Here is a 13,933-nt window from a genome sequence, read left to right as displayed (position 1 = left end):
AATGTGTCAACAGACGTCATTTGCCAAGTATCACAAACATAAAGCTATCCTTTCTTTTCGATTAAGCAATAATAAAGTGCCCATAAAGCCTTTACAGTAAGGGACTTTCCCAAGCAGTTGTCTATCTCTCAGTGAGGTATTTAAATTCCCGAAGATAATTCTACAAAGGGAAATGAAATAGGCAATTTGCAAGCAAAACGAACTGGAAATGACACGAGAGATCTCTCAGGGTGAATTCCTGCGCCATCCATCTTAACAAAAGTTATTAAAACTTCACCTTATATCTTAATTCAGCACTCCTTCGGGAGTCCTTTTTCACACATCGATTGGTGAATTTATGACTACCTCCTTATATCTGAACGCTGTTAAAATCAGATGCTTTGAACCTGCCTGTTCCTGCTTTAAGTTAACTTGATGCAGGGTCTGTGATTGTGACCACACCAGTTTTACTTTGAATTTAAAATAAAACAAAATGTGAACGTCTTCCCTAATCCCTATGCTCCTTCATGGCGCTGCAGTAACTTTTCCCACGCACCGGGATCTAATGAAAAAGTGTGGTCTTGTGTGGAAACCAATACAGGCGAGGGAGCGTCTCAAACATAAATTCAATATATTACAAAACAAAACGAGCACAAAGCTTAACACGTCTCTAGAATCTGTTTCCATTACACGGTGAGACTGGACAGGCCTACTGCCCAGGGCTCCTACTATACAAAGGTCCAGGTCGGGTCACACAATTGGCGCAGGGAGGGAGGTGAGGACGGCTTCTCTATGTGACGCTGTGCTGATTGAAGGCTAGGAGTTGGAGTTTCAAGGCGAAGCAGAAGAAGGAAAAGGCATTGAGGCAACACCAGAGTTCACAGAAGCAGACTGGTGATGTACATGCAGTGTGACTTGGTGGCTCTATGATTCGTGACACTGCATGTACATCAGTTTGCTTCTGCTGGCACTTCATTCACAACCTGCACTCGACGCCATCACTAGCAGCAATCAGGCAGGCCTGACAACAATGAAGTCCTGCATGTGCCATGTGCTGCTTTATTACAAGTGTTCTTCTGCGTGGCGGAATTTAGTGCTGTTGTCACTCAATGGTGCGGGTGCGCTCAAAGGGATAGTGCATGCATGCTCCCAGATAAATGGGAGGCCTCAGACCACAAATGATTTACCTCATGAATCGGTGATATGTCGCAAGGATTTCCGAATGCGTTCGAACCGGACTCCCCGTGAATTCATCGGAGCCATAAGAAGACCTCGTCGATGCGTAATTGTTTAACTGTTTTTTTCCGCTATTTACTATTTAAAAGTATAAATCAACTATGTAGACGTACATGGACCTTTGGATTCCGTGGGGACATGAAAGTCTAGTGTAAAGTGACCGCTAGTAACTTTTCACACGTACCCAGCATTCTCGACCTCCTAAGTAGAGCGCACCTTATGGTAAAGTATAGGGAAAAGTCAAAAATGTTATTAAAGTTTTTAAAAAATGTTAAAAATATTTGTATGTACATTTAATGTATATATTTTGTAAAATGTAAAGCAAAATAAAAAAACACTAACACATTATCTTAAATAATTGAACTAACTTTATTAAATTTTTTTTTTTAAAGATTTATTTAAAACTAAATCACTTACTTGCATATCCATACTAACCTTCCTGGGCTATAGGTCATTAACCAGGACTCTCTAGCCATCATTGTGTTGGGCTATTTTTTCAATCTGATTCCAGGTGTAGCCCATCTACTTACAGTCAGCCTAGAGGCCTCAGCTCCTGGTGTTTCCTGGCCTTCCTCTTTTCCTTTTCCCCTAAGGGTTCCAGGTCAGGACTTGCCTGCTGGTGTTTGATGCGGTCATGCAGTGGGTGTGGCCTATCCAACCCCAAAGTCTTTTCAGGATTTCTTCATGGTCAAGGTGCTGGAATTTCTGCTGCCATAGATTGTTGTTGCTAATTGTGTTTGGCCAGCAAATGTCAAGGATTTTCCTCAGACAGGTGTTGATGGTGATCACTGCTGTTCTCCAAGTTTCTGCCCCATGCAGAAGGACCGATTTTGCGCACATGTTAAAAAAGTCTAATCTTACTTTGACATGTATGGTCCATGGAGCTCCAGATCTTCTTTAGCTGAATGAAGACAGCCCTTGCTTTGCAGCTTCTTGCCTTGACATTGGTATTTGTGCCGCTCTGCTTGTCTATGACACTGCCCGGGTAGGTTAAGGCCTCAACCTCTTCACATGCATCGCCTGCAAGAGTGACTGCAACTGTGCTAGCTGTGTTATCCTTGAGGATCTTGCTTTTTCCCCTGTGAATTTTGCGGCCAAGTTCTGCTGCTGTGGCTGCCACATTGTCAGTCTTCTCTTGAATCTGTTGATAGGTATGGGTCAGTAGGCCAGGTAATTTGCAAAGTCAGTTCCTCGAGCTGTGTCCAAGGTGTCCACTGGATCCCATTTCTTCTTCCTACTATGGATATCTTCATGATCCAGTCTGTCTATGGCCAGCAGGAAGAAAAAGGGCGAGAGCAAACAAAGATATTTCAGGCTGTGCATTTTGGCACTTAATTGGAGATTCTAATTATATCTTTCCATTTTGTTATTGAACCTTTATGGCCTTGATCCTTTGTTTGGAATGGTCACATTGTGGCCTGTTGTTTCACAATTTTCCACGTGGGAAAGACGCTGATGAATAATCCAGTGGCTGCCGCCAAAGATCGGTGGGACGGATGGAGTGGGTGCAGGTGATGGGGCCAGCGGGAAGCTAACAAGGTGGAGAGCGCAGCAGGAGAGTTTGGGGTTAATAATTTAAAAAAACAAGAATTACCTGGTGCTGCCAGCCACCTCGTGCTCCTCCGTTCCTGGTCTCAGCAGTCCTAGGACTGCATCGGACTACCCATCCAATATCCGCGCTGCTCTCAAGCATGAGAGCAGGGTGGGATTTGGCCTAGGCAGGCTGGATCAACACTCGCTCAGGCAGAGGGAGTCAGTGCTGTTTTTCCAACCAGGCTGTACAATACACCCGGGTTGGAGAAACCCAAGTGCGCATTTCAGTTTGGCCGGCCTGAGACGGCTGGCCAAACTGACATGCACACTTAAAAGTGATCCCATGGCAAGGCCTCATCCCTCTCTGCATATGCTAGCTAAGAGCCAGCAGCTAAAAAATAAAACAATAGTAACAGATCCTTTCATTTTTCAGCTGTTAGCTCTGAGCCTGTGGATGACGCTCCTCCACCATTGAAAAGGAGCTGCAGCTGGAATAATTATCTGATATTGTGTGATGTGGGGTCACTGAATTTGGTCCTGGCTTTGATTTTAAAAGTCCTGCCGAATTTGGAGCTGGAAAAATCTCGGCTAAGTAGACACTAAAGTCGACATTTTTGGCTGTCCATGAGTTTTTTGGTTCTGTCTGAAATGCACTAGAGCTTAACAGCCAGTATGAAGAAACTGATGATTTCAGTGAGGCTGAAAATGGCATACACCTTATTTCATTTAATGAGAAACTTTACTTCAACTTGCACATAGCATTTGGCTATCATCAGAACCTCAGTTCATGGTAACTGTGTGCTACTTGTCTTTCCGAAACATGTCTAATTAATTTATTGTTAAAAAGGCAGTTAAAGCTCTGGCTATTTAACTGCTTGCAGGAACAGGAACACAAATCTAAATTGCTAACAGGTCTACAGGTAGATAAAAGGGTAAAATAAACTCTTTTAACTTTCGGTGAAGCTCTGGCAGGCAGTTATGGTAGTTTGAGACAATGGCTAGGCCTGCAACATATAAATATAAAATATCACAGGGAGGGACAGAGGGCTTGGTAGGTCCACCCCGCAGGGGGGCTCCATGCCGACGGTCTTCTCGGTTTTGCCATTGTGAAGCTAGTTGGTTTATGTGAGGGCAACCTATGTGAAGTGAGTAGAAGTGGGACTATTTGAAAGGGATTTTAAAATAGCTCCTCGATTCTCCAAGAGAAATTAATTAGAGGAGTACCTGGGCCATGAATAAAAACAGACTCAAAAAAGCATTGGCAATCTCAATTGGTCTCAGCATACTAATGAGCTTAGTGGTGCAGTTGCTATTTTAAATATATTAATATAATGTGTGTGGTATCAGATGAATAAATTAGCAGGTTAGCAATGACTTCAGAAGTAGCAGAATAGTAATGCAGCAGTTTTACTAGTAAAGAAGTAAGCATGAGCAGTAGAGTAGTGATAGCAGTTAAGCTACCAGGAGAGCAGTGATAAAAGTTAGCAAGAGAGCATTGAAAGTAGTGTAAGTAAAACAGCAGTGATAGTAGTGTGAGGAGGACAACAGTCACAGAAGTGTGAGTAGGACAGAAGTGTCAGGATTAGCAAAGGCAGCAGTAGGCACTCACAGCAGTATTAGCAGTTAACAGGATAGCAGTAACAGTAATATAGGAGAAGAACAGAATAGCAGCAGGAGAGCAGTAATAGGGGCGCGAGTAGCTTTGTGACAGCAGCAATAGTACATTAGTAGTAACAGTATAATTCGTAAAAAAGTAGCAAGAGCAGTGACATAACATTGGTGTCAGTAGTATAAGAAGCAACAGATTAATCACAGCAGTGACTGCAGAGCTACGAGGTTAGCAGTGATAAACTCCAAACCAAGCAGCAAGCACAAAATCCGCAGCGGTTCAACTCGATCAATATTCTCGATCAATAAGGCACTTCCAAAGCTGCTCAAAAAGTAGTTTTTGACGTATTTTACACTTTACCAAACACAGAACATGAGGAGAGGGCGTATGATATAAAGATCTCATTGGGAAGTAGAATGCTGCCGGTCTTCCATTGATGCTGCGGGTCTTGGGGCGTCCACGAGAGGCAGGGGTGGTCCTGTCGGCCTGCTGCGGAGGCACGGACGGCGGGCGAGGGAGACAATACAAGAAACTAAGAGCAGCGCTAGATTGCTGGCTCAGGCTCCATGTAAAAAAAGACTTCCGGAGCAACCGAGCTTTCTTTTCCGGTGCCGGGGCCTGCCTCTAAAAGACTGTGCACTACTTTCAAACAAGCATTTGCAATGTAATTTGACTCGGATTTACGCGAGATATATTGCATTACAAATAGGAGTGCGGTAGTTTAAGAAGGCACAAATGCGAGTGGGGTCAAGGGTGATGCGAAAAGTGATGAATTGCGCAACTGTGTGGCGGGGAGGACAAAGGACAGAAAATTGTGTTTGAGTAAAGGGGCCAACTGCCTCACAAGGAGCAAAATGACGACATAGGCATCAGGAGGCTGGACTAAAAAGCCAAACACCAATCAGAGTGCAGATTTTATGAATAAAGCCAATCACAAAGATGGGCGGAAAGTGGGTGGAGCTTCCCCCACTATAGTGTATACAGCATCTCTCGACGAGACAGCGCATGCGCTGCCTAGCAGAGACCTAAAAAGTCATGACCCGTATCAGTTCTAGTGAGTTGTGCAAAGAGTCAACATGTTTCTTACCTTTAATAAAGTCCAAAGGGATCTCGGCAATTCTTCAGAACCTGTAATCCTCATCTACTCTCAAGGGGGCGGCTAGATGTGTAATGGCAAGCAAAAAGTCACGTCCCTTTATATCAGTATACTTTAGTAGTGTGAAAAAAACAGTCATGTGTGAGGTAAAGAATCTATACCTTCCAGAAACAAGTTGCACCGGAAGGTTTAGGTAAATGAACCCCATCAGGGACAGGCCGGTGTGCTTGCTAAAGATGCGAGGGGAACCAAATACCGTCCAAGAGCAGCCCGGTCTGGTACCTACCCTAGGCCGACTATCAGTCCCCTTGAGAGTAGATTCCTTGAGGCTTTCTTGCCATTTTTTTCGGAGAGAGGTTATAATCTTATTCCTAGTGCTGCTTTCTCACTTGATTGTTGGTTGGGGTGTAGAAAAAAAACAACAAACTGCATCACAAGCACTGTTGATTCATTTATACTGTCTATTACACCATCAACTGTAGAGTTAGGCATATTCGCCTTGTGTGAATGGGGAGGCTTTGTAAAGAACTTGTTTTTGGATCCAGTCCTGGCGCTTGGGATGGTCACATACAGAATATTCAGAAAGACAGGTATCGGAAAAAGCATTAATAAAGGTAAGTAACTTGTTCTTCGGTATCTTCAATTTGGGTGTAAGCCAATTTTGCCATATCTAACGGAGAGAGCACAAGCGTGATCAAGTGGGTGGAGTTCTAAAAGCCAATAAAAACGGCTTCAGTAAACAGGAGGGTGAAAGCAAAAGCTTTGGGGATGACTCTGCAGAAAGGGCCAAGTCCAGCACACAAAAGACTTTCACAAGCATTTCGGATGAAACCCATCAGTTTTACGGTGTAATGTTGCTCAGTTACAGGTATTCAAAATTCAGTGTTTTAATGAAATTCTAAGCATCATATCTATTTCTTCCTCTCCAGGCTTATGTGCAACACGTAGAAAAACATGAGATGGTTGATTTGGAGCAGAAACTGATCGATGCCAAAAACCGCCTTACATTTTTGGTCGATTATGCCGTTTTCTCCCCAGCGGATATTCGTTTGCACAACAATACATTTCAATGGCACGGAAGAATGGAGGAGATTTTTGAACAACACAGAAAAATAATAAAGGAGAAGACAGAACAATACCAGGATGGACTTAAGGTTAGACTGAGAATATGTCATATGAATGCTGTTGGTTTTGGGGGCATTTCTTTGTCTTGGGAACTTCAATAATTCAATAAACACTAGAATAGTTTCAGCTGTGCCCAGAATCCCATAGCACAATAATTATATATCCTTATTTAAATCTATCTGAAAAATACATTTAAAAGTGCAGATTAAATACTCTTAAACTTATCACAGGCTAATTATACTGAATTTAAAATGTTGTAAACTCGGAATTAAAGGCTTAGTACTATCAGAATTAAATCCACGCCCATTGGAGCTCGAACTCTGTAAATGCTCTACCCTTCCAAATAGAAACGTGGCAGAACTGTGAGAATGCCGCTGTCCGCGTCCCCCACAGGGGGACATCAGCAGGGCAGCCTTTTAGTGCCCACTAGTCGGAGCACCCCTCCTCCTCCTGGTCCCAAGGAGGGGAAGGCTCGGGCTGGCTCACCAGCCCCTCCCCTGGGCGGGGGCACCGTGTGTACATCCGGGGTATGGCTCACGCTTGGGGGCGGCCTGGGTATTTAGGCCCCTGCTGCCCCCCAGATCGACCTCTTTTGCTCACCGATCAGCCTGCTGCCTGCCTGATGCGCTGCACGAACTCGGTGAGTCCGTGTGTATAGCCACCCTCGTGCCCGCTCACCCCTTCTGGGGTTGCAGCTGGGCATGGCAGCCCGCTTAGCTGCGGGCCGCTGAGGCCGGTAGCAGCTTGGCTGAGGCCTTGCAGGGGTCTCAGATGCCCCCCCCCCTCGTGCCTCGTGAGGCGTGCCGCGATTGAGAGGAGGTCATGGGCCGGAAAACTCGTCCTCCCCGGGCTACCGTCCCGACCCCTACTGGGATTGCTGTGGGGTGGGGAGCGATAACTGTCTGGCCAAGGCCACGGGCTAGTTTGAGGCGTGCATGGTGGGCGAGGGGGGAGCGTGGAGCCCAGCATGATGCACACGAGGGCACGTAGAAGGCACACAAGTGCATGGGATTCTCTGGGCTGAGTCCCGCATCTCCGTGGAATCCCTGTGACTCCGGGAGTCCCTATGCTGCCTTTTTTGGCGCGAGTTTGTCCCGCCGCGGATGGGCTCTATCCCCCCCCCCCCGCCCCAAAGAAATGCGCTCGTGGTCAAATCGATGGGGCCTCTGACCAGGAGCTGGGGGTTGAGAGTTCGAGTCCCCGAGACATGTGTTCAGGGTTAGTATGTGTGAATGGTAGAATAGGTTATATTGATCAGGGCAGGAGCTGCGAGCGGCATAATGTGCAATTTGTTGTTGCATAACCGAGTGACTGCTACAGATTGATTGGCTCCTCCATTGCTCGTAGTTCCAGCACCCTGGTTTGAAATGTATTTCACCTCCCACTACGGGTTGCCCGTCGACAACCTGGCCCCAGGCAACCATTTGTGGGGGTGCCCTGCTTCTCATGCTTCTTTCGAGAGCCTGGATGGCTCAGTCGGTAGAGCATCAACTAAGCCGCCTGAACTGGGCCAGGGTTCGAGGCCCAGTTCAGGCGGCTTAGTTGACGGAAGTTTGCTTTCTGTTCGTGCCCTTGGAATTTTTCCTCCCGCCAGGACCGCAGCACTATTTCTGGTAACCGGGCATGAGCATAAACGCGGCTCGCATAGGGAAACATTTAGATACAGCGCCCTTCCGGTCACACACTACAGTGGAGACTCACTCGTCGCCGCTACGATAGTTAATCCCTGGGGCCTTTTAGGTTTATAAGGTGCGATATCAATGCGTTCAAAATTACGCTTCTTTCATCTGCAACCACGTGGTAATCCGGTGGCCCAGCGCAGAGCACGGACGGTGCATTATCACCTCCTACCCTCAGCAAGGGGAGAGTGCAGCCTCGCGGCTAGAGCAGTCGACCTCGAAGCTGAGGAACTTGGTTCGAGTCTCGGCATGGGTGCTCAGATACTGTGATACTGAACAAATCACTTAATCTCTTAATGTGCCTGACAAAAAATGAATGTGTTCAACTGTAACAAAACTGGTGCTCATGTAAAGTGCGCTGCTCATAATCCAGCACCCTTCGTTGAAATGTATTTCACCTCCCACTACGGGTTGCCCGTCAACAATCTGGCCCCAGGCAACCATTTATGGGGTGCCCTGCTTCTCATGCTTCTTTCGCTTTCTCGCAGCGTACCCCTCCCCCCCCCACTGACCCAGGCATGCGACGTTTCTAGTGCAGGCCGCTGCACACACAGGGGGCGTGTGTAGAGTGGGGTACGCCCAGCACTCGTTCTGTTGTTCAGATCGCTATCAGGATAGTGTGGTGAATAGTTGAGTTTAGTACTGTCAACATCAAAATCTGTGGAACTGGGTTCGATAATCGGCAACCACGCCCCACTGCTTCAGGTCAAATTAGTAGATCTCCCTGTGCCTAACATATGAATGTGTCCTTATGTAACGCATGGCCTCCATGCTATCGGGATAGTGTGGTAAATAATTTAGTTTAGTCCCTTCAACCGCAAAATCCGGGAGACTGGTTTCGATAATCGGCAACCACGCTCCACTGCTTCAGGGCAAATTTGTAAATCCCCCTGTGTCTAACATATGAATGTGTCCTTATGTAACACATGGCCTCAGTGTTTAAAATGGTTGTAAGTGGCTTTTGGTTACCGGCTATACCTCGGGGACGCTCCTGTGGTCTTTGTGTCAGTCAACTAAGTAGGCATGAATGCAATGTACTGGATAGCAGGGCCATGTCGTACAGGCTCACCCCGGGCCCCATTATTCAAGCACCGGTGCATTAGATCGGAGCGTTGCGGCATGCCGGCAGGGCTGGCCGCGGGGTTGCTGCGGGAAACGAGAGGCTGCCATGACAAGGCAGGGCGATTGAAGTGCGCTGGTGACTCAATGCATGCATCAACATTTGAGGTGCAGATTGGAGTGCCCGGTGTGGTTCAGTGCGGAGAGCCTTGGACTGTGGATGAATAGGCTAACGGTTCGACCCTTGGTTGCGTCGGAAGCAGGTTGAAAAGGCGATGCTTGACACACTTAGAAACGTGGAAAATGGAACAATGCACTCAGGAGCTTGAGGCGCACCTGGATGGCGCTTTGGCCTCCAACCCTCCCACATCACGCACGGGACGGGAGCAGACGGGGCTCAGTTGGGTTCTCAAGTCAGTTTACTTTATTTCTGTATCATGGGATCTTCATTAATAGTCAAACCCACTAGAATAGAATAGAACAGCAAGTCAATATCCTCAATGTGTGGCAGAAAACCACAAAGAGTGGGAAAGACCACAGTACACCTGAACACATGATCAACTAAAGGGATTTTCAAAGCCGCAAGACCCACTTGGGAATCAACTCTGGAATCTGAATCTGTTAAAGGGGCATTCCTTAGTGATGCAGCCGTAGCCTGCTTACCCCTTGTATAATGTGCACATGGTAGTCTGTTTTGGTTCTGTAACTTTCTACGCCAGTGTCCTATATAAACCTTGAACGTATTGAACTATTCAGTTGCCTTTGAGTTAAAATTCCAGCCCTTGAATGAATGATGTTCCATAACCCATGGGTAGTTTCCCTCCATCACATCCTGAACCCTTCCTGAGTTAATTTGTTCATGCATCTGTTCCTAACAGTGCACTTACTGCTACATCCTTGATGAATGGCCTCATATCTATAGGCTGAATGTCATAAAAAGTGTCAACCCACCTTTCTAGTCTGCTGGTCTTTGTAGTTCTTTTCTGCCTTTTATAGGACAAATGCACAATAAAGAACACTCTCTGTTCTCTGTTTTCTTCAGAGGAGTGAGAATGAAAGAGAACTCCAGCTTAAATACAAAAATGTTAAACTTAATATTCTATTTAACTTGCAGCACTTTAATAGTACTTTACTTGTTTATGCGGTGGCTGCGGGGCATAGTTAACATTACCTTAATGCTTTCTAAGTTTGACCTGGTTGAGTCTTTACCAGAAGCATAGACTTACCTGGCTGCAGGTCTATCACAGAAAAGACTAACCTGAATCCACGAGCCCCTGTGCAGTAGGATGAAGAAGCCCAAATCATCAGTGTTAGCCATAGACATGGTTGGGCAGCATTACTATATGTATGCACCATGTGTGCAAAACCCCTTATTAAGAGCTCATTGAACAGGATCGTTGAGGTACAAAAACATCAGTTAAAATCTAGTCACTTACCTCTTTTGCCCCTAAAAACAAAAGAAAGACAAGGGTGTTCAGTTTGCCCCATGCCACTCTGAAGACATTTTGCACCAGGGCAATCCCTTCTAATTAAAGTGCTCAGGCTAAAACGTGTCAGGATGCTAGTGTCCCTACATTTTTGCTTCAATTTTAGATCCAGTGGTCAATGAAATAAAATCATTTTTGCAACACTCATTTGCATAGTACCAACATTTACATTCGGCATATCTGTCTAAACATGAACTAATTAACAAAATAAAGCAGACATATTAGGTGCTATTTTTGCCTCTTTTTTCATACAGAGAAAGAAACTCTCAAGGCGGGTGTTTGTTTTCCCCGTACAAGTAAAAGACCCTACCGTGCTGGGAGCTTTATTTGTGTATGTTTTGGCCCTTTAACATTTATCCTTCCCGTTGTTCACCCTAAATTGCATGGCGGATACGAGCAGGATAAGTAAGTGACAGTAGTGACGACCCCAAAAGTATCACATGACTGTCACTGGAAATTAAGGGACCTGTGGAAGGCGGACCTCTGATTGCCGCTGGCAATGCCAGAGGATCTCTGCCAATGGTAACCCAGCATTTCCCCTGAATTTACATAGAAATTTGTGGAAGTGGGATGGCTGTGGGTTTTGCAAGCCTGCCAACTCACACTGTTCCACAGTGTGACACACGATATTGTCTCTCCGCACGCTCATCCTGTGTAGAGCCGATATCACACGTTGCATGGAAAACGAGCTGAAAACCACTACAAACATTCGATTTGCCACTCGTTTTAATCGGTTTTGAACTGCCCACGTCCATTAAGTGGCGCGAAAACGCCCCAGGACATCGACACCAGTCTCAGCAAGGTTTTATTTTTTTCTTTGGAGGACGGTGCTTGGAGGAGGGCTGGGGCACAAGTGCTTTATAGGTGCATCTTGGTGCGAGGCTCCGCCCTCTCCTCACAAGGTGATGATTTCTTTTGAGTTGGCAGGCCTGCTTTTGTGGAGCGGAGGACCACTGGCTTATGGCATTCCTATGCTCCATCAAACTGTAAATAATAAGGCCCTAAGTTTTGAGATTTTGAAATATTTCTAACCAATGCTACAATTTCGCTGCCATGACCTTTAGCCCTGTTAATTGATTTAAAAAACATTTTGTCTTTATGGTAGCTGCGTAGTGAACGATTTGTGGAGGAGCTGGAGAGCTATGCTAAACAAATTGAAGAATTTTCTACATTTGGCGATGTCCAGGAGGTCAACAAATATCTGAGAAAAGCTCAGGCACTGAATGCAAAGCTGGATGCAGCAGTTACAAAGGTATGCACTAATATTGTTGGCGGTACATACATCATTTTAAAATAAATCGTAATCTCGGTTCCTTTTATAAAGAAAGTATCTTTCATAACAGCTTTTTGGTTCCTTGTTACCTTTAATCTGTTTACACAGTTTAATTGATCGATTTGATTTTTTTCTATCTCTGAATGTAGATTGTGTTCCCAGGATGCCCTTTTACGTCCTAACTCTCATTTCTTGTTTCGGGTCCTCCTTCAATATTTTCTTTCATTGTCTACCCTCACTTTTGCATCAGACTTACACAATTTGTTTCTTTTCTTTTCTCACACTTCGGTGTGACTACCAAATTACAATGCAAATATTAGTTTTATCCCATATCGAAATTTGTGCTTGTCCCGGTGGCTAAATGTGTCACTAGCAACATATCTGCAAATTTTTCCAGGTTCATGCGTGATGTGCTAATCCAGTCCAGGTTTTTTCTTAGAATTTTGGTTCTTGTAATCCGGTTTTATAATAAAATAAATAACACTACTTCCAGAATAAAATAATAAAAAGCTTGGACTGGATGAGGCATCCCACATGGACCTCGGGAACTTGACAGGGCTGTAGACACAGCATCATTGGGTATTGTGTGGCTGCAAAATCTGCCACAGGGGTACTTCAGACAGAGATGGGGCAAAATAACCCAAGAGATAACGTCCCCCGGCATCGCCCCTCATGACAGCAAGCGTTCCAGGAAGCTCAAGGTAACTGAATTTATACCACAAGAGGGACCTAAGTTAAGCAATCACTGGCAAAGCCAACAGGTCTAGCAGGGGCTACAAGCCTTTTGAATCTATTTGCCAAAGCTTGGTTTGTAAAATTGTGCTGTTGGGAGAGCTGCTGGGCCCTCGCCAGTATAAAAGAAATTGCACAATAAGAGCTGCAATTTACGGGAGCTTTCTCTTTTTGTTAAGGAATATGGCTATATGAGTTATCTTTCAAGAGCAAGGGACTTCACATTTATTATTATCAAAAAGGTTAAGAAGAGATAATGAAACAGAAGTGGGAATTGATCAAAATGCCTGGTAAAATTCTGCAGGAATTGACTCTGGACCTGTTGCTTTCCCCGAAAGGTGTCTCTTTATTTCTTTCCTTAGCTCTTGCTTTGTAATGTTTCTTTCCAAAATGTGGCATTTTGATGGTGTTCTCTTATCTATCTTGGCTTCTTTAATATAGGAAGTGAGTTAAGCTTTCCCGGGATGTAGCCTTTTCAGATATATTTCAATTTAGTACTTTGAGAGAATGAAAGTGGAAATAATACATTCTTTTTCCTATATTATAATACACTGTTTGTGTTTTATTATTATTAAAGAGCTCCTAAAATATTGCGAGTAGATATATCCCACTTTTCCCTGATGAAGTAAAGTACCAGTTCAACCCTCTCATTACTGCATTTGGACTTTCCCCTACGGCCTACGCTGATAGATGAAGATGAGTGTTCATTGACTTGGACGAAATACCTTTCATCATATAAACTTAATAAGTGAATTCTATTAAAAGGCTCCTTATTGAATGTCCAGCATTGATGTATTGAGGGTTATTATGTACATCTTCCTGATACATGCAATCTTTTTTTCATTAAATGTTTTATTGAAATTTATGACAATCATACAGACGTTACCGATTGATAATATTAACTAGTTACTCATATCTTGATACAGTATACAGGAGTTATCAAAGCATTTACATTCATTCTTCACATCTTTGTCTACAGTTCTGCGCATTTCCAACTCCACCATTGGGGATAGACAAATGTCTCCACGATAAACATTCCTTTTGGTCCATTTCCTGTCCAATTTTTTGGGCACCCCCGGGTTATGAATACTTCTTTCTCCGCTATCATGCATCTATCTAGTTCTT

The 13,933-nt window shown here is 44.7% G+C and overlaps 1 protein-coding gene across 1 annotated transcript in view; it reads left to right on the top strand.

Annotated features, from left to right (window-relative positions):
• Window positions 1-13,933, top strand: part of DNAH7 (dynein axonemal heavy chain 7) — a 1,812,153-nt gene that overhangs the window by 332,950 nt on the left and 1,465,270 nt on the right. Inside the window, exons 15-16 of the mRNA XM_086955398.1 lie at window positions 6,383-6,607; window positions 11,909-12,055. Coding sequence (XP_086811524.1) covers window positions 6,383-6,607; window positions 11,909-12,055 — 372 coding nt within the window. The remainder of the gene's footprint in view (window positions 1-6,382; window positions 6,608-11,908; window positions 12,056-13,933) is intronic.

This window comes from Lissotriton vulgaris, chromosome 2_1 (assembly GCF_964263255.1).
Source record: "Lissotriton vulgaris chromosome 2_1, aLisVul1.2, whole genome shotgun sequence".
NCBI lineage: Eukaryota > Metazoa > Chordata > Amphibia > Caudata > Salamandridae > Lissotriton > Lissotriton vulgaris.
Note: the sequence above shows the minus strand (reverse complement) of the source record. Positions and strands in the feature narration are given on the sequence as shown.